Source organism: Oryctolagus cuniculus, chromosome 9, assembly GCF_964237555.1.
Source record: "Oryctolagus cuniculus chromosome 9, mOryCun1.1, whole genome shotgun sequence".
Classification (NCBI taxonomy): Eukaryota; Metazoa; Chordata; class Mammalia; order Lagomorpha; family Leporidae; genus Oryctolagus; species Oryctolagus cuniculus.
The window spans coordinates 55,317,124-55,336,528 of NC_091440.1; the positions used below are offsets into that span (position 1 = coordinate 55,317,124).

A 19,405-nucleotide genomic window follows, 5' to 3' on the forward strand; every position below is an offset into this window, starting at 1 on the left:
ATGATGAGCTCTTAACATGAAGATTTCTTAACAGGAGTTGCTACAGTAGACTAACATTGACTTTCTAACACCAGTGTTTCCATGAAGTAGCTAAGCACCCATGAAGATCTTATTTAAGATTCCTCATCTCAACCTACTTATTACATTGTGTACCTCCTATTACAATTAACTTTTTAAGTTGTCAATTTTACATACCAGATAGGTTGCATCTAAGAGTTATTGTTAGTTTTTCTAGAAGATTATGAAAGTAGTTGGGACATTATTAGGTAAGTCATCACCACCACTTTAACTAAATTATAGCATATGCAAAAGGTGGTTATTTTAATGGAGGATATATGGATAAGAAATACTATATTATATTTAATATTGAGATAATTTATAAAACAAAAATGAAAATAAGAGAAAAATCAAATGGGAGATAGTAGCTAACACTGTAGAATGTTTAGATAATACTATGAACAAAGAAATGCAGACTAAACTCCGATTTTTAAAGGGAAAGGATAAAATAAAAGTCCAAAAGTTTTATCTCAAAGTCAGATTACATTTAATGTAGTCTTTGAACTGCATTCATAAGAGAGAATAATATCAAAATATGATTTAATAATGTTAAAGATATAAAGCTGAGATATTTAGCAGATTGATAAAGTAATTGTATATCACATTCATTCTATTTTAACTTAGATTTCCAAAATATAAAACAATTAATTGATGTTAAAGGGACACAAAAATTTATTACTCAGCCTCTTGAGAAGAAAGTTTTTTATAAGTTGTAGGGAAGGATATTGGACAGTTATTTAGCAACGTTAAATTCAAGCAGAGTCAGACTCATTTCACTTTTGATAAACCCCCTGAAAATTAATTTTATGGCAATTGCAACCTCCTCTTTTTATCTGATCATTGAAGACATCAATAATACAATATTTATCCAATGTGGATTAAGCAAGTCAAAGTTTTAATATGTGTTAGTTATCCTACACACATAATAATGTTCCTTTAAATCCCTGTCCTCTTTCTTTTGTGATACAGGGTTTTGAAATTCATTGACTTTCAAGGCCTTGACATAGTGGGCAAAGCTGCCGCCTGCAGTGCTGACATCCCATATGGGCGCCTATTCTTACTTCCAATCCAGCTCTCTGCTATGGCCTGGGAAAGCAGTAGAAGATGGCCCAAGTGCTTGGGCCCCTGCAAGTGCCTGGGAGACCCGGAAAAGCTCCTGGCTCCTGGCTTCAGATCAGCGCAACTCCGGCCCTTTCTGCCATTTGAGGAGTGAACCGGCGGATGGAAGAATTCTCTCTCTCTGCCTCTCTGTAACTCTGCCTTTCAAATAAATAAATAAATCTTAAAAAAAGAAATTAATAGACTTTCATATATTTATATGTGTATATTGATCCATATATATGTATTAAATATTTAACTATCCTCCTAATATAGAATTTACATAATCACTTCCAAGAAGCCAGTGCTTCTATTATCTTAGCATATGCAAAACTCCATGATATAAATCCAGTCAACATGATTGTTTCCAGTTGAGAATAGATCAAGTTTATGTGGAAAACTCTGAGGATATTTTTTTTGAGATCATATCACCAACATTGTGAAACATTTTACAAATTACAAGGATGAATTAAGGGCAATTGGGCAATTTTAAGAGATAAATTTTAAGAGATATGATGCCTTTTCACTTTCTTGTGGATTACAATCCCTCTTCTGTTTGTCAAATGATTTTACACTAAATTATGAAGCATTAATATGGAGATCATCAAAAGTGCAATATGTGACTACAAATTTAATAGGGAAGTTATAAAATCAACTCTTTAAAATGCCTTCATGTAATAAGTTACAAATACTAGAGAGATAAATGTCAAATGGCATGATCGCAGAATTCACAAAATCTAGAACAAGCAGTTTTTAGTTTTCAGTCTGTGTGCCAGGCTTCTTACCTACTTGTCCTTCACAAAGTCTAACTACCTTCTTGAACTTAATCCTTAATTCTGTAATTCCTTGCAAATCTGTGAAAGTTCCCTGTCAGTGGAACAGCTGCTACAGCCAGCATTTATCAGTGCTGATTAGGTCTGTGAGGAGCTGCCACTGTTGTGCTGCAGATTAAACCACCACTTGTGAGCAGGCCTCCTGTATCACAGTGCTGGTTTGAGTTCCCGCTGCCCTGTTTCCAATCCAGTTTCCTGCCAGTGTTCCTGAGAAGGCAGCCGGTGATGGCTCCCTGCCACTCCCGTGGGACTCCAGCTCTCGGCTTCGGCCTGACCCAGTTTTGGTCTTTGCGGCCATTTGGGAAGTGAACCAGTGGGTAGAAAATATCTCTGTTTCCCTCTCTTTCTCTCTCTGTGGGTGTGTGTATGTGTCCCTCTGTCTCTCTTTGTCATTCTGCCTGTCACATAAATAAATAAATCTTTTTAAAAATGTAGGTATATGAAATTATTCTGCTAGTTGGCTAGAATGACTCTATAAATCCTTAGGAAAGCAAGCCTTAATATCATATGTGTGCAATACCATTTTTTTTAAAACAAAAATAATAATAATCTATATAAAAGTTATAAAATTTGATTCTTTCTCTTGCAATATTTAAAAAAATTGTGAAATGATTTGGCTGAGTTATGCAACTTCATAGAACTAGATTTTTAAATATATTATTAACAGAATTGAATTTACTAGAATGTTATAAATAATTTGATGGGTTTAAGAAAAGAGGAGTAGACTAAATAACAAATCATTTATCTCAAAGTGAATGTTTCATTTTTAAGTCATAAAATAGAACATCTTATTCTGAAGGAATAGCTATAAGTCAAATTTTGTGATATATAATTCGTAAAAGCTCACTAGTATCTTCCCTCCCTTAATTAATCCTTGCATATAAGATAGTTATTGCTATTTAAAATAGTCTGATAAAAATGTCATCTGTTGGTATCTCCTTCTGATATTTTAAAAAGAAACATGAAATTAAGCTTTACCTGCTTTTAAGAATACTGAGAAATTAATTGCTAATATAGAACAGATTGTTTACCATGATTAGTGTCTAAAATGAGTATTAAATGTTGTGTTACCTTGGTGAAACGTGTGTAGCGATCTACAAATGCAGATAACAGTTTGAAAATGATCCATTAATTGGTTGACCTATTTTGCCTGTGATATATGTTCCATTTATAATTTCCTTCTAATTGTAGCATGGCCAGATAGAGTTGTTCATCTGAATTTCTCAATGCTCCTTTAATCCTGGTTAGATGTTTCAGATGATTCACTTCACAGCTTAGTCTACACTCACACCTGAAGCATCAAATGGTATGGTAGGCATATGTTTTTTGTTATCCTTCAAAGTGAAATTATCTCATTATGAAAAGATAGTGATGTCAAGATAAAACAAGATCAATCCTTTGTTATTATATATCACCAAAGCATAAGTTATAAGTTTTTTTGAGGGCAACATGTAAATCTTAGTTTTCTTTGTATCTCAGGATCTCAATATAGCACCTGCCACCTCAATATTGCTGAATGAAAAAAAAAGGCAACAATAAATGAACACATGAATAGTGTTTTTAGTCTATACTGATAAGTTGAACCCACAAAGGTCTTCTCAATTTGGAAAAGCAATGCACTATTTTTGATATATGTTATGCTGTCAGAAGAAACTTAAATTAAAAACAGTTCAAACAGACAGGATACTGTGTTGGTTTGCAATTTAGAAGATGCGACCATGGCAAGTGAGATAACAGAAATATGAAATGAGTGGATTAAATGAGGAAACATACAAACAGCCAAATCCAATTTATAAAAAGAAATGTGTACAAGTGTTAGAACTTACCTAGTCATTTCTCCCACCACATCATAACTTAAAGACCAGGCTTTGTTTTGGTAAGCACATTTTAAAATTTGGTAAATACTTTAAAAATTCAATAGATTCTTGACAAATGTATAGAAAGAGTCAGTATTTTAAATTGCCCTGGTAAACATGTGTTTACTTTAAAATATCACTTACAAATATGTGCTTCCATCTCATATGTAAAATTATGAAAGGGATTAAAAATTGAATATTTTTGAAATTTTTTGGCATCTTATATCAAATTATCTTTCCACCAGTTGTGAATATTAAAAGGCACAAATATCATTAGGCTATAATGCCTGGCAGTTATCTGACTGGCCAACGTATCTAAGCCATCAGAAAGACTGCTAATCTACTTGTATTGAGAAACTAGTGGCATCTTTGTTAAGCAATTTTTTAAAATCTTACTTTACTAGAAAACAGATAATTAGCAAAAATGGTTATGATGCCACATTTGCTTTTCCAAAATAATCATGACCGGTGTCCCTGTGGTATGTAGTGTGTAACACATCACTTTCATATTAATGAATTCAAGGGAAGGCAACGCCACTATTAGTAATAGCTTTTTATTCGGAGTCCTCATTTTCCAGATAGGTCACATTAAACACAGCCATTAAACAATAGCGTTGAGATAAATCCATACAATGTATGCTGCTTTTGTTGTTGTTGTCCTTGTTCACCAATCACTTGGTGCAGCTAGGAACATTATGGAGCGATGGGGCTGGTACATGGGAATAGCTAACCTGCAAAACACTGGGGCCAGGAATGTCAGACTATAAGCAGGTTTCATTCAGTTATATTTCCAATCAACACATCTTGATAGCCAAAACTCCCATTCGAATCAATGCTGTCTGTTGTCAAAAGAATATAATTAGCCAATAACGAGTGGGCATATCCTATGCCAGACCTCAGTCTATTTATTGACTTCAACAACTTCTCCGTTAGACAGCATACAGCTTTTAACCTGGTTCTAATAAAGCATACTGCTCTATTACTACTTGACTTGCTTTTAGGATGCCATTTTTAAATTGAGTTATGTCTAGATCCTTTAGAGGGAAATTATGTTTTACAAGATCTCAGCTAATTTTGGAAAAGAAAACAAGTCAATTTTCCAACTAGAAATTCGTTTAATTTATGGAGAAGTGGGCCAATTTTTGTACATTGCCTGCAATAAGGATAAGGATGTCAGGTTAAGTAACAACATGAAAGCATTAATTGAAATCGCATGATATGTCTCTTTAATGTTTACTTTGGTATAGATATAACTAACACTGATTCTCACTACTTTTAACTTTGATTAAAAAGCTTTTTCATCACCAATGTTTAATGAAAAGATTTTGTTAATGATTCTTTTTTCATTTTTAGTTCATCAGCAAGCAATTCTTAGAACTTCAGATTTCTTACTAAAATTACCAGAAACTGATTATTTTCTGTGCTTGTCTTCAGTTATATAAGGACCTAAAAGACAAAGTAGTATCAAATTATTCCCTTTGAATGTATTGGGATTTTTTTTCCCAGAGGGGTTAGTATTTTTTAGAAGATGTGAATTGAGTTTTTTTCACATTCTAAATTATGCTGAAACCCCTTCAAATCTCACCATTTGATCATGAGTCACCCATTAGAGGAAGGTGCTCCCTAAAGGTGTGATTTTGGCATCTCATAGGCTTCCTTGGAAGCCAAGCACCAGAGGTCTGTGATAAAGGCAGTTGCCAGCCAAATGAATAAAAAGCGAGATTCCAACTCAACTATAAAGGCTTAGAGTCCTGACTGCTGAATTATCACCAACTTGTAAATAAATAATCACTACTAAATACAGATAATGTGTTAAACAGCTAACACTAGTAAATCACTGGTGACAGAGAGCCTAAAGATAAATCCCTCACACCTTGGCACAACCAATTCTTGAACTCTTAGGTTGTTTCAATGTCTTCAGACACATACAGTAGATTGAACAACTAGTCACTCGGAGTTAAGAATGCTTTAACAATAAACTCTACTCTCTTTCTTGATTTCGTGTACATACCTCTTTAGATTTTACTGAGTGGTTATCTGTCTAGTAAGAGAGAGGCAACACTTGGTACAACTAAATGGAAATCAGTTTTCCATCAGATTTCAGCTATCAAGCTAAATCAACCTGTAGTCTCCTGGCAAAAATAACATCATGTAACAGAGACAACACATTTCAGATACATAAATTGTCCAAAATATAGAGAGTCAATTAGGTTTCACATGTACAAGATCCCTTCTTTTCTAATTTAAACATTTACGAATAGTAAAAACCAAGAGTAGAGCTTTGGAAAGGCTGTAACTAGGAACCAAATACAGTTCTCAAGAGAATAAGGCTGATGGGAGTTGTCCACTCTTCCCTCTCAAAGCAATTTTGCAAACGAGGTACAGTCTAAAATCTTGACAGCATTTGACGGAAATATTTTCAGTAGAATTTTTTGAGGTTTAAAATTACAAAACTTAATTTGATTCAGTGTTTGTTTTTGCTTTTGTTTTTGTTTTTAATATAAGGTTTTTATGACATTTATGCTGTTTCTACACTGGCTTGGTGGCCAGAAAAGAAGGCACAGAATTCTCCACCAGTTTGCAAATAATGCATTTTCCTGCTCCAGTGCACAAACAGCCTTTATTTAACTCAGCACCACATTTTCTAAGGTATGGGCTCGAAACTGTTTGCCATGAAGCTGTAAAATGCCAAAACTTTTAAATGCTGAAGGAAAATGTCAATCAAGGCATTTTCCCATCTGCTACTACTTCTGCAAGTGCTAATTTTATTTTTCCCAATTCCTGAAATTTGAGGTTTCTTAGCCTCATATGGAAGTAGGTTTGAAATGTGCTAAATGTCACAAGACAAGGTGTAAGCAAATGAAGGAAATAGAAGGTGTATTGTTCTCAAAGGACACCAATAAAAAGAGCCAGAGGAGCGCTGTGATAAAGGAAAAAACATTTTGTTAAGACCCAGACCTCTTGAAAAACACCACACAATGCAAATAACTAGTGCTGGTACCATACATGCATTAAAGCATTTTCATGTTTTTGAAAGAATGAGAGCACACATTTGAACCACTTAAGATACTTTTGAGAACCAAGCAATGGTATGATATCTACATAGGCAGAAACTGTATGTTATTGAAAAAAACAAGAAGCATGAAGAAGTTTCAGGTATTGGTACAAATGTAATTCATGTGATTTAGCATGACTTTAATAAAAGCTTCTACAAGGACTTGCACATAACCATGACTGATGGATGTATTTTTTTTTTAACCTTTCAGTTAGCTCCATCAGCTCACTCAAACACATTTTGAACAGATTATGTACTGTAGTACTTGGTAGACTATACATTAAACAAGAGACTTTGCTCTGAGGCACTGCTTCCCACACTCCATGGGGAAAAGGAAGCAGGAAAAAACAAAACTCATAGAGTTCGACAGCTACCGAGGCAACACTTGCCATTTACAATATAAGCCCAAATATTTTTGCAACACAACTATATATTAATTTAATAAAATACACAATATAGCTCTTATACACTCAACAATTTGGCTCATATGCACGGAATCTGCAATAAATCAATAAAAATATGTCATTTGATGTAAACACATTGAATCTTCTTACATTTGCACATTTAAATGGTTATGTGATTTGTGTATGTCTAAGACATTTTTACTTTCCTGAGCTATTTTAGTGTCCACAAATGAATAAAATGCATTAATCATATTAAACCACTCAATGGTAACTATTTTTCAGAATTTTCTGTGTCAAATTTAAGACATCTCATCATTATTTATACCTTTGTTGGACACTAAAATGCTATATAGGCATCTTAAATCTTTAAATTGTCTTCTCTTTCAATGAAGTGAATTAGTCTACATGTGTGCAGGACAAAATGGACTATATCTTTTTACATTTAACTTTTATACGGCATGAGGCGTCTTACAAATGACCAATTTTTTTGTTCGTTTTTGTTTTTGACTAATGATATGGAATGTTCTTTGTGTTTATATGTGTGGCAGGTAACTTTATACAGAAATGTTTACCACAAATATGTGTTAATGTTTGGTGTAGCTTGGACTACGGCAAGGTCTTTTCAGGACTTTCAGTAGAAGCCTGTGATGACTACTAGAAATCCACCACCACAGATCACAAATTCGGACCCTGCTTTGTATGGGGTTTATAGGTAAACAGTTAAGTCAGCATAAATCACGGAGGACAGTCTTAAGAGTGATCAGAAATACTTCGATTCTCACACTGCATACCTTCCTAACAGATTGTCAAAAGGTGACTCGCCTCCTCATTCTTCTTGTTCTCTCCTTGTTCTTTCTCTCTCTTTTTTTTTTCCTCTTCTCTCTTTAAGCATCATTAATTCTGTCCTATTATAAGTTTGGTCAAAACAAAACCATTGTTATCTCTGAAAAAGAAACAGCAGTGAAAAGAACATACTTGTGGGCACTTCAGATGTTCACTAAAAGCCTTAGAGCAGCATTGGTCTTTCTTCAATCCCTGTAAAATGGGCTGTCACCAGGAGGGATCATTTTTAAACAGAAGAGACAAGAAAATGCCAATGCCTTTTTTTTTTTTTTTTTTTTTTTCACTTTCTCACAGCCACAGGGTCATTTCCCCGGCAGTCTTGCAAAAGCTTATCAATTTCTCTCACAACTTCCTCTGCATCCACCGACTCTCTGCCCAGATCCCTGTTGGGATGGTCCAACTGCTCGAGAACAGCGCCCATCTCGCTGGAATCCCGGCTGGCTCGGGAATGCACATCCGCGAAGACCCTTGCCATCTGATCAGAAGCCATGAAGGGAGGGTCTCTTGGTTGCTTACTGGGAGACAGATACTGACTGTCAGTGGGCAAGTACTGGCTGCTTGCTTCGGCCAGGGCTCCTGGTTTTGCTTCGCAGCCATCCAGGGAGCCTTTCGTTGAGGTGCAAGGCTCAATGCATGCCTTGGTGGGGCTGCTTGATGCTGAGGGGACCTCTTGGAGGAGAGGGCTCAGGGCACGTTTGGCTTTTAAATAAGGTTTAACATTGGCAATGAGAATAGTGTGCTCTCGCTTGTCTTTTCCAAATGTACAAAAAGTCTTTTTCCCAGTGGGATTCACAGTTTCGTAAGTCTCAGTCTCAACATTAGCTTCAACTGTGGGTACAAAGAGATTTGTGCGGTAATCTGCATTTTCAGCCTGGTTGGCCGCAGGGAACTGTGGCATCCAACACCTGTCAGAATGACCAAGCACTCGGCATTCGTCTGTGCAATTAACACACTCTTCCGGTTCTGCAAAACAAAAGAGAAAAGAGCAAATCCAATCATTAGAGTTTCCTTTAAATTTCTACAGAGGCTGTGATCAGCTCTCAGTGGGCTTGTTTGACCTCTGCTCTCTTAATTAAAAAGGAAAAGAAAACAATAATTAAAACATTTCAGGATGGTTGCATAAACCTGCTGGTTGAGACAATAGTTTTATTTAAGTCTATTCTCTAGATATTAACGAATTCCCATAGCCTGGGAAGAAGCAAAAAGCGGCCACTGGAGAATCATTCTCAGTAGAATAGAGCATCACTGTAGTCTGCGCTCCTGGGGATATCAGTCAGTCTTTGTTCTCTATAACTCATCCTAGAAACAGGGCACTTCAAAAGGATTATCAGGATTATTTTTTCCAGATCAAATAACAAGGCAAAAACTGGAATGCAAACTTCCATAACAAGCCCTAAACTGTTCTATTGCTATTTTGTTTCTAATTGTTATTTTGGAGACAATCATGAAATAAAGGGTTTCCTTTAAAAGCCAGGTTTTCCTACTGAGAATGGCAAATGGAATTTTTCATCAAAATATATTATGAATAAGCTTGTCAAAAAGTGCACACTATGATTTTATTAGCTGTGCATATGGGTCATGTAATCAGTTTTCTTCACTTTAGCTTTTGTTTTTGGTGTGAGCAGGTGAAAATGGACTTACTCAAATGGTATAGTTGAGAATTAAAGACAAATCACAATTTCCTGTTTTAAATAATAATGCTTTCAGTATCAACTTTTACTTTTCTCCTTTACCAACAGACATTTAGAGAATCTAGGTAAAGACTTCTTCAGTGGTCCTTATCGCAAAGATGCTTACAAGGAAATGCAAAAAAAAAAAAAAAAATGCCTTCATCCCAACAACAGCTTCATATTTCATTGACCCCAACATTTTAAAACATGACTTCAGATGAAATCTTCCCAGTTGCCTCTTTCCTCTGCGTGGCTGTTCCGTTACATTTAGTGATCACTTTAAAATCTGGGACTTTCTCTTTCAGGAGAGGATATTTACAAATTACCACTGTCTGATAGGAATAGAATTCCCTATCTATTTAGGATCCCTTGGGATTGCCTTTAGTTGATACTAGATGATCCTTACAACTTCATAGTATCCTGTGCAAGGAAAAAAAAGTCCACATAAAATTTACTTACAGCAGAAGGTAGCGAATTTAGGAGCACGGATAACTTTACGCAATTACTTCTCAGTCACAAATGAAATGTTAATTTAAAACACATAAATATAATTCCTTATCAAAAAACTCACAACTGTTTTATCTCAAAAGGTTTTAGAATTGAATATTTTCTTAGGAATTTTTTTGGGAAGGAATCAAAGCAGTGTCTTAACATCAAAAAATGCTATAGTGTTTCACACTATGTGTCATTCACACTTGTAAAGTGTTAAAAATATATTTAGTTTAAATGATAACTTATCTCTACATTAATTTTGTCACTTTTAAAAGAAATATATTCCTATGAGTAAATAAAAATCATTATTGAGTGTGTTATACAATACTGGCGTGAATGTTGAAAAACAGTCTGAATCTGAACAGACACAAATAATATATATATGATTTGAAACATTATTATATGACACCAACAGCAGCAGAAGTGGAGAGGCATATAACATTTTCTAAGAAGTCTTTTAAATATATTCATATTACAGCTGAGATCAAAGAAGCAAAAAGATGTCAGAAAACTTCAATATCAGATACCTGTTTTTTTTAATCTACATTCCATGGGAATTATAAATATCACCTCGATCTATATTTGTCAGTAAGCACTGGAAGCAATGATATCATTTCATCCGACCAATTTAATCATTCAAAAAGACAGTAGAAAACTTTAAAATCCGTTTCACTGGATAATAAATTTAATATCTTTTACAGCCATGATTTTTTTCTTAAATTCATTTACAACCAATATGCTGTCTTTGAAATATGCTAACACCCTTTTATATTCTAATATTGACTGGCCTTCCATTTCAGTTACTTGGATAGCCAGTGGTGAATGAATTCAATATGAATTTAAGAAGCAAGAGAGACAGAATAATGCAGATGTATGAAAGTAAGAATCGACCTTGAATTTGAAACCACCAACATAAAATGATTGTTTGCACTTCATTGCTGAAAATCTGCAGCTTTTTACTTGACTCCTTTATGTCACATCCCAGGAAGCAAATTTTGAGTATTGATTATGATACATTATAAGCTGTTCACCTTGTGATTAGACTGTAATTTTGACAGCAGCAGTTCACAGACAGTGAAGAAAATCGAATGGACCCTTTTGTACAAACAGCAGAAACTATGAGCACAAAGTGAACTGGAACTGCGAAGGGTCAAGTGAGAATTTATGGAGAGTAGAATCATTTGTAAAGAAACATAAATAGATGCATAGGTAGGTGCAGGTAATGTAATGAGTGACTAGGCAAACAGAAAAAGTCAGACAAAATGAATATGGTAGAAAGAAGACAAGAGCAGTGAAGAGGGAGAAGAGGATAGAGGGAGAAAGACACTGAGGGATTGAGGGGGACAAGGGAGAGAAGGAAGAAGGGAGGGAAGTGGAAGGGATAGAGAACAGGAAGAGTTTATGGGAGATGAAGTAAGCGGAAAAGGGAATGGGGCAAGCAGGCTGCCACAGAAGCTAGAATTTAAGACTAGATGAGTTGCCCTGGGAGTATCTCTGCTACCCATACCTTCTATTATAGTTTTTAGAATCCTTTTAATAAGGTAATTGAGCATAATAAATAATAGTGTAAAGTATTTTCTCAAACACCCACAGTTTTTAAAGTAGATAATCAGTGTTCAGGGAGAATGAATCCAAGAATGGATATTTGATTGTAACCTATAGACATGAAAAAAGTGGGGCCAGCACTGTGGCATAGCAGGTAAAGCCGCTGCCTATGGTGCCTGCGACCCCCCCATATGGGCACCGGTTGGAGCCCCAGCTGCTCTACTTCTGATCCAGCTCCCTACTAAATCGCCTGGGAAAGCAGCAGAAGATGGCCCAAATGTTTGGGCCCTTGCACCCATGTGGGAGACCCAGAAGAAGCTCCTGGCTTCTGGTTTTGGACTGGACCAGCTCCAGCCATCGAGGGCATTTGAGAAGTGAACTAGTAGATGGAAGATCTTTTCCCTCCCTCCCTCTCCTTCTTTCCCCCTCCCTCTCCCTCTGTCTCTCCCTCTCCCTCTCGCTCTGTCCCTCCCCCTACCCTTTACTCTGCCTTCCAAATAAGTAAATAAATCTTTAAGAAAAATGAAAAAAGAAACAAATGGTCTTGATAGTGACTATTTGCATACATTAGATAATTGTGTCATAAAACAAGTTCAGAGAACCTGGATAAAAGAAATTAAAACAAAATAATTGATTCAGTATTCACTATTTTTTTTCCTTTATGGTTTTATTTTCATCCTTTCCTCAATAGAACAATATCATCCTTTCACAAAATTCACTCCTTACCAAGAAAGAAGGCACAATTCAAATGGTATGCAAGTGAGAGAAACTGAGAAACACATATGTTTATATTGCAAACAAAAAACAATCTGAAGCCCCATAGATGTAACTCTGGGCAGTTCTGCCTATGGGGAAAGATTTAGAGTGTCTAATCTTTTAAATGTATAATTACCTGAAGTATCATGTGGCAATCAAGTAACTTTAAACACTTGTTTAGTATTAATGATCATTTTCCTCGCTCCTATAGCTACATTGATTATTATAAATGCTCCCAAAGGGAAATATTTAAATTCAGTAACCATAGTTAGTTTAATTTTGCATCTTAATATATACAATATTTTTACTAAAGGTATAAGGTAATTCAAATGACTATCGTACTTGCAGATCAGCAGCAACATAAGTCATACACCCACACACACACATACACACACACAGACACATACACGTACAGGGTTTTTTGTATGTGTGACATAAAATTAAGCTTTTCCCAAGATATTGCCTCTCCAAAATCTTAAATTCACAGTCTATGAATTCCATAACATTGACTGTTAGTGCTTGCCATAAGAGAAATACAGGTGAATTAAAGGGAAAATGCTATATGCAATATAAGGAATTCCATATAGTAAAAGACAATATTTTATTAATTCAAAAAAATTGTATTTTTATGCTCTCTACATTGAATATACAGATTGAGTTCTGGATTCCTGGCTTCAACAATCTTGGTTGCTGTGGGCATGTAGGGAGGCAACTAGCAAATGCAAGATCTCTGGGCCAGTGCTGAGGCTCAATAGGCTAATCCTCCACCTGCGGCGCTGGCACTCCGGGTTCTAGTTCCAGTCGGGGCTCCGGATTCTGTCCCGGTTGCTCCTCTTCCAGGCCAGCTCTCTGCTATGGCCTGGGAGTGCAGTGGAGGATGGCCCAAGTGCTTGGGCCCTGCACCCACATGGGAGACCAGGAGAAGCACCTGGCTCCTGGCTTCGGATCAGTGCTGTACGCTGGCCACAGCAGCCATTGGAGGTTGAACCAATGGAAAAAAGGAAGACTTTTCTCTCTCTCTCACTGTCCACTCTGCCTGTCAAAAAAATAAAATAAAAAAAAAAGGAAGATCTCTGTCTCTCACTCTGCCTTTCAAATAAGATGAAAAATAAGTAAATAAAAAAACACATATACATATATGTGCAAATATATTGTACAATTTTACACCTAAAAGTATCAATAGATAACATTTTAATCTTTTCCTACAATTATGGATGTGAAATCTGTGATTAGATCAACAACTTTACATCTGATTTTAGAATTTTATGTAATTAAAATTGATTTGGACATAAAGACACTTGTAATATGCAAATCCACAATTGCTGATGTATCTGAAATTTCTATCTCCTCTCCCTGTTTAACTTAGAATAAGAAATTTAACAACAACCTTTTTGATATCAGAAAACATATCATTTGTGCCAAAATATACTGTCAAAAGAATTATATCACCATGGAACTATTCTAAAGTTATATCTAGGTAACTAAAAATGTCCTTAGATAAAACACAAAATTATCTACACTTAAATTATTGGATTTTAACAAAGTTGACCATAATTAAATTTGTACAATATGATTTTAATTTAATAATTTCCCTGAAAAATTAAGTGTACACAGGTATCTCAATGATCAGTGAGAGGTGTTAAAAAAATACCATGTGAAAGATTAAAACTCAAAGCCAAAACACTACTTAAATCAGCAAGAATTAACAAAAATTAGACTTCTATTGAGTATATGTATCTTGGAAAATTACAGGGAAACCCCTTGTGTGTTTTGATTCTGTGGTGTCAATGGAAAAGGGCATACTTTAAAGAGCCAGCCAAACAATTTTTATAGCATCTACCTCTTTATTCTATTTTATCTTGCTCCCGGGCAGGAATTTATCACAAATGAGAGGTTTAAACTTACTTTCTCTGGCTTCCAAACATTATAAACACCACCCAAAGAGAAATTTATGGCAACTAATTTGTAACCACTTAGGCAAATGTTTGAGAGCACAAAAAGATTTCCTTCCTGTAGTTTCAAACTAAACCTGTTCCTTCAGGGCTCACACATTTGTACACCTGAAAACATGCATATAGTTTCTGGCTTACTTTTTAACAGTGAATAAGCACATGTCTTTTTTTTTTTTTTTTTTTCTTGACAGGCAGAGTGGACAGTGAGAGAGAGAGACAGAGAGAAAGGTCTTCCTTTGCCGTTGGTTCACCCCCCAATGGCCACAGCGGCCGGCGCGCTGCCGCCGATGCACCGCGCCTATCCGAAGGCAGGAGCCAGGTGCTTCTCCTGGTCTCCCGTGGGGTGTAGGGCCCAAGCACTTGGGCCATCCTCCACTGCACTCCTGGGCCATAGCAGAGAGCTGGCCTGGAAGAGGGGCAACCGGGACAGAATCCGGCGCCCCGACCGGGACTAGAACCCGGTGTACCGGCGCCGCAAAGCAGAGGATTAGCCTAGTGAGCCTCGGCGCTGGCTGAAGCACATGTCTTTATCATGAAAGTTCCAAAACCTATGGCATCAGTGAAGAAGTTCTAAAGTTCTGTGGCAACAAAAGAAGGATAGAAGAGTTTTCTATGCTTTGTGACTGTCAACAAAATGTTTTTTATTTCTCTTTTGTAAACAGCTTTAAGCAGGAATAGTGCTCTTCTGTTACTGTGGCGCTTGATACTATTTCAAGAGCATCTTAAAATTACTGTTGTTTCCAAGCAGACAACTCTGTAGAAGGAGGCCTATTTTTTAATTTGTTTCCATTTTTTAAATTTCTAATTTACCTTCTTTCACCACCATAAGCATTCATAACACTTAATTAGCTATCTAAAAATGTAGAGAGCAGGCACCCATTTCTGTTTATGGGTGGAACTAGTGCTCTGTAGATTAATTCTACAGGATTTAAACCAAGTGCCCCTCATAGAGTCTCTATTTACCTGCATGCCATGCAAGCCAAGACCTTTGAGTGTCAGTTCATGTGCAATGGTTTTCTACTGAGAGGTTTTAGTGGCGTAACAACAGTTTACAATTACTGTCTTTTGTTTCATCAGCACACACATAATTAAACACATGCACATGCACATACATCTCTATGAACACAAATTACAGTTTATCCAGATACACTCTAATATTATCAAGAATATCAACACTGAAATAGAAATCCTGTCAGAATACAGGGCAACCAAGCTCTAATAACATGGATTTTTCTCTTAGTAGGTTGGCATAATTTACAATGACATCTTGTGACGTGACATGTCTCTGACATAAGCAGTTCTTTCTTTTTGAGGCTATGATGATGACTACTTATTTACTTTTGTTTACCATCCTAGAAAGCATTACACTAGCTATGATGATGGGGTGAGTTATTCCATATAAACGGCATCTGAACAATCTGTGTTCATTATTTCCACTGATGATGTCTATGTCCCATTTACTAGTACATAAGTTAAAAATAAACCTTCCGAGTTCACTCTATCTGCTCAGGAGAGGAGTTAAAATTTCACTTTCAGTATTATTTCTAGTGATACTGCTTGAAAGATAAGTTGTCTCAAAATCTCTTTTTTCCTGTATCAGAATTAAAATAAAGAGATATTCTAATATTATAATTTTATTGTATTCAGACTTTTCCCACAATTGTTCACAATAATGACCAGGTTTTATTTCACACTATTTTTCTTAACAAGCTTTGTATTTCTTATGCAAGCAAAACTAGGCATAGGAAAGGAAAAATATGACATGAGAGAATCAATAGCTTTATTTAATTAAAACATCATTCTTCAACTGCAGTGGACTGCCCATGTAACTTATAGGTACACAAGTATTTATGTTGTTTTACTAATCAAGTACCACAACTGATACGCAGATAAGTGGATGTGAGATATACTTTTGCTTTTTTTTATTTGTTAATGTAAGAGAAGGTATGTATTTTGCTGTAATATGGTCATTTCATGAGAATGCTGTTTCAAATGTTGGTAATGATACAGTGAGGAAAAAAAAACTAATACAGGACTCCAAAATCTTAAATTATTTCCTAATGATATAGTAAAGAATCATAATTTGGAAACATAGATCACATAATAAAAATAATATGAAACACATGTGTATATATATGGGTAGATGCACTGCCAATCTGGCTCCAGATTTTTACTTAGGTTGTGAAACGCATTTCTATCTGTTTCTGATAGGCAGACAGTACATTTTTGAAGGGGAAGTTATTATAACACCATCAAATAATCAAACCGCGGCAGCTCTGAAGCACCAATACTCTAGCGTGCACCTGCATTACACAATGCTTCTGAACATACTGCCATGGCTGCATTCAGACAGCAGAAACCACTGGCCTATATCATGTTCCTGTGAATCCAACCGCAGCTGGGTATTTGGAACTGCTTGGAGCATTCTCACTTACTACTCAATGCACCTGCACACCTTCAGGGATGGTTTTAAGTGCAACCCTTTGGACAGAATAAAACATACCAGAATGGAATTTTCTGGCGTTTATATTGATAACACATAGATAGTGCTATGAGTTGAAGAAAATTTAAGACACACTGAAATTGTATTTATGTTAAGGAAAAAATGCAAAACAGTATGAGGAAATTTGACATGGAAGTACTAGGAATATAAAACAATAAGAATCTAAAGCATGCATGGGAAATTTATGGCACAAATATAATTGTGTCTCATGGCACATTGCTCTGAGATTAACATTTAAAATTTAGTTGTCCCCCAACCCTTTTCTGTAGGCACAACCATCACCTGGGGGCAGCAACAGATGCTTGGAAGTGAAAGTACAGCTAAATGGGGCCGTCTCGTTCCTGTACCCTGAAGAGAACTGGCTGTAAAGCTCAATACGATACCAACGGAACAAGGTTTGTGTTTTCTTTGAGAAAAAGACTCTGACAGAACCTCTCAAGGAAAAGCAATACAAATCAACATATCACCAGAGTAAAGACAGCTTTAATTCTATGAGATAATTACATGTGTGTAATTCAGCAGTTACTTTATAGGTTGTACACAGTAACTCACATGACTAAAAAGAAAATCATAATATCTACCTGCTTTATGCCTAGGCATTGGAATTTACAAAAAAGAAACATCTTTAATAGAATGCTGTAGGACAGACACTCCATCAGTCAGAGGACAGTGGTAAATAGACCTAGCTCTACCCACCTTTAGAATTTTCCAGTTTTTAAACTTATAGTTGTTAACCAAGGAGTTTATTAAAACTCTGAGTGGAAACAAGAAACTAGTTTTGAGGGCCTTGCAGAAGTAATTCATAAGCAATTACTCTTTGAACCATGTCACAAGAATGTCAAGCAACAAAAATACATGGAAAAGTGCAGGTTATAGTGTAATGAAAGTGTGCAACAGGTAAGTGCTTGATGGGTTATTCAAAAAATTATCAGGATTTCAAAAGAGAATGGAGAGTAGGGAGAGGGCACTCAGGTAAAGGGGTTAGAAAGACAAACAGGCATCACATAGGGAAGTGCATTTCACATTAGAATCAGAGAACAGCTCTGGATGTCAAAGACTTGATGCTGTGACTCCAAAAATGAAATAACAACATAGGAGAAATTAGTAGTATCCGGAAGAATGGAACATTTCTGAGTAAATAAACAACATCAGGGAATGGGACTCTAATATACTAACTTATATGTCTTAGAAGATTATTTGGGTGTTTGATTAGAAAGGTATTGGACAACACTTACAAATTAAAAATAGGGGCTGGCGCTGTGGCACAGTAGGTTAATCCTCCGCCTGCAGTGCCGGCAATCTCATGTGAGTGTCGGTTGGAGACCTGGCTGCTCCTCTTCCAACCCAGCTCTCTTCTATGGCCTGAGAAAGCAGTAGAAAATGGCCAAGGTGCTTGGGCTCCTGCACCCGCGTGGGGGACAGGGAGGAAGCTCCTAGCTCCTGGCTTTGGATTGGTGCGGCTCTGGCCATTGCAGCCATTTGGGGAATGAACTAACAGAAGGAAGACCTTTCTCTCTGTCTCTTCCTCTCACTGTAACTCTACCTCTCAAATAAATAAATAAAATTCTTAAAAAAAAACATAAAATAAAAACTGGGATAAGACATAGAGTAAGGAATATTCAAATGACTATTATTCCTGAGAACAATATCTAGAGTTTGGGACCCAATCAGCGTATCTCTAACAGGTACAATAAGACTTGACATGATTCATTGATGCGGCCATTATAGGCCCCAAACATATCTTTCAGCTTGAATCGCATCCTATTTCTCCTAAACTAAACAAAGTTTTCAACTGGTATTTTATATCATTGCTTTTTATAATCCTGCTTTTTTTTCTGCTGCATTAGAAAAATTCAAAAGTTGTACTTTGAAAATTTATATTTATTAAATAAAAGTTGAAAAAATGACAGGCAAAAAAAAGAAAAAATATTTTTTTCTTTCTATACCTACTTTTATCCTTTTGTTCCTCTTTCTCTGATTTCCTGGTCTTATTAACCAACCATGATATTGCATATGATGACATGTCTGGAAGATTAAAGGGTCTTGAGAAGACCACAAGAGGAAAGGCTGAGAATCACAGGGACTTTTTTATGTGTTTAGGAGAGAAATGATAAATACGCCCACAAAGCAAAGAGAATGACAACAAATAAAGTAAAAGTTAAATCTCAGTGATATTTCAAAGTTGATACTTCTTATCAAGAAAAGAAGTTATTAAAGGGAATTCCTGAAATTTTTCTCTCAAATAAGCATTTCTATTTTAGCTAAAGATAATGTTCTGATTTCGGCACTGAATTGTATTTCTAGGACAACTGCATAACCCTTGTTCCTTTTTAATCTGTTT

General features: G+C 35.9%; 1 protein-coding gene across 6 annotated transcripts in view; it reads right to left on the reverse strand.

The window, feature by feature from the left end:
* Positions 1-4,382: 4,382 nt before the first annotated feature.
* The window catches only part of PCDH17 (protocadherin 17), a 96,775-nt gene continuing 81,752 nt past the window's right edge, over positions 4,383-19,405 (reverse strand). For all 6 annotated transcript variants that reach the window (XM_051850016.2, XM_051850015.2, XM_070048407.1 and 3 more), the window contains one exon: positions 4,383-9,109. In XM_051850016.2, coding sequence (XP_051705976.1) covers positions 8,427-9,109 — 683 coding nt within the window. In that variant the 3' untranslated portion in view covers positions 4,383-8,426. The remainder of the gene's footprint in view (positions 9,110-19,405) is intronic.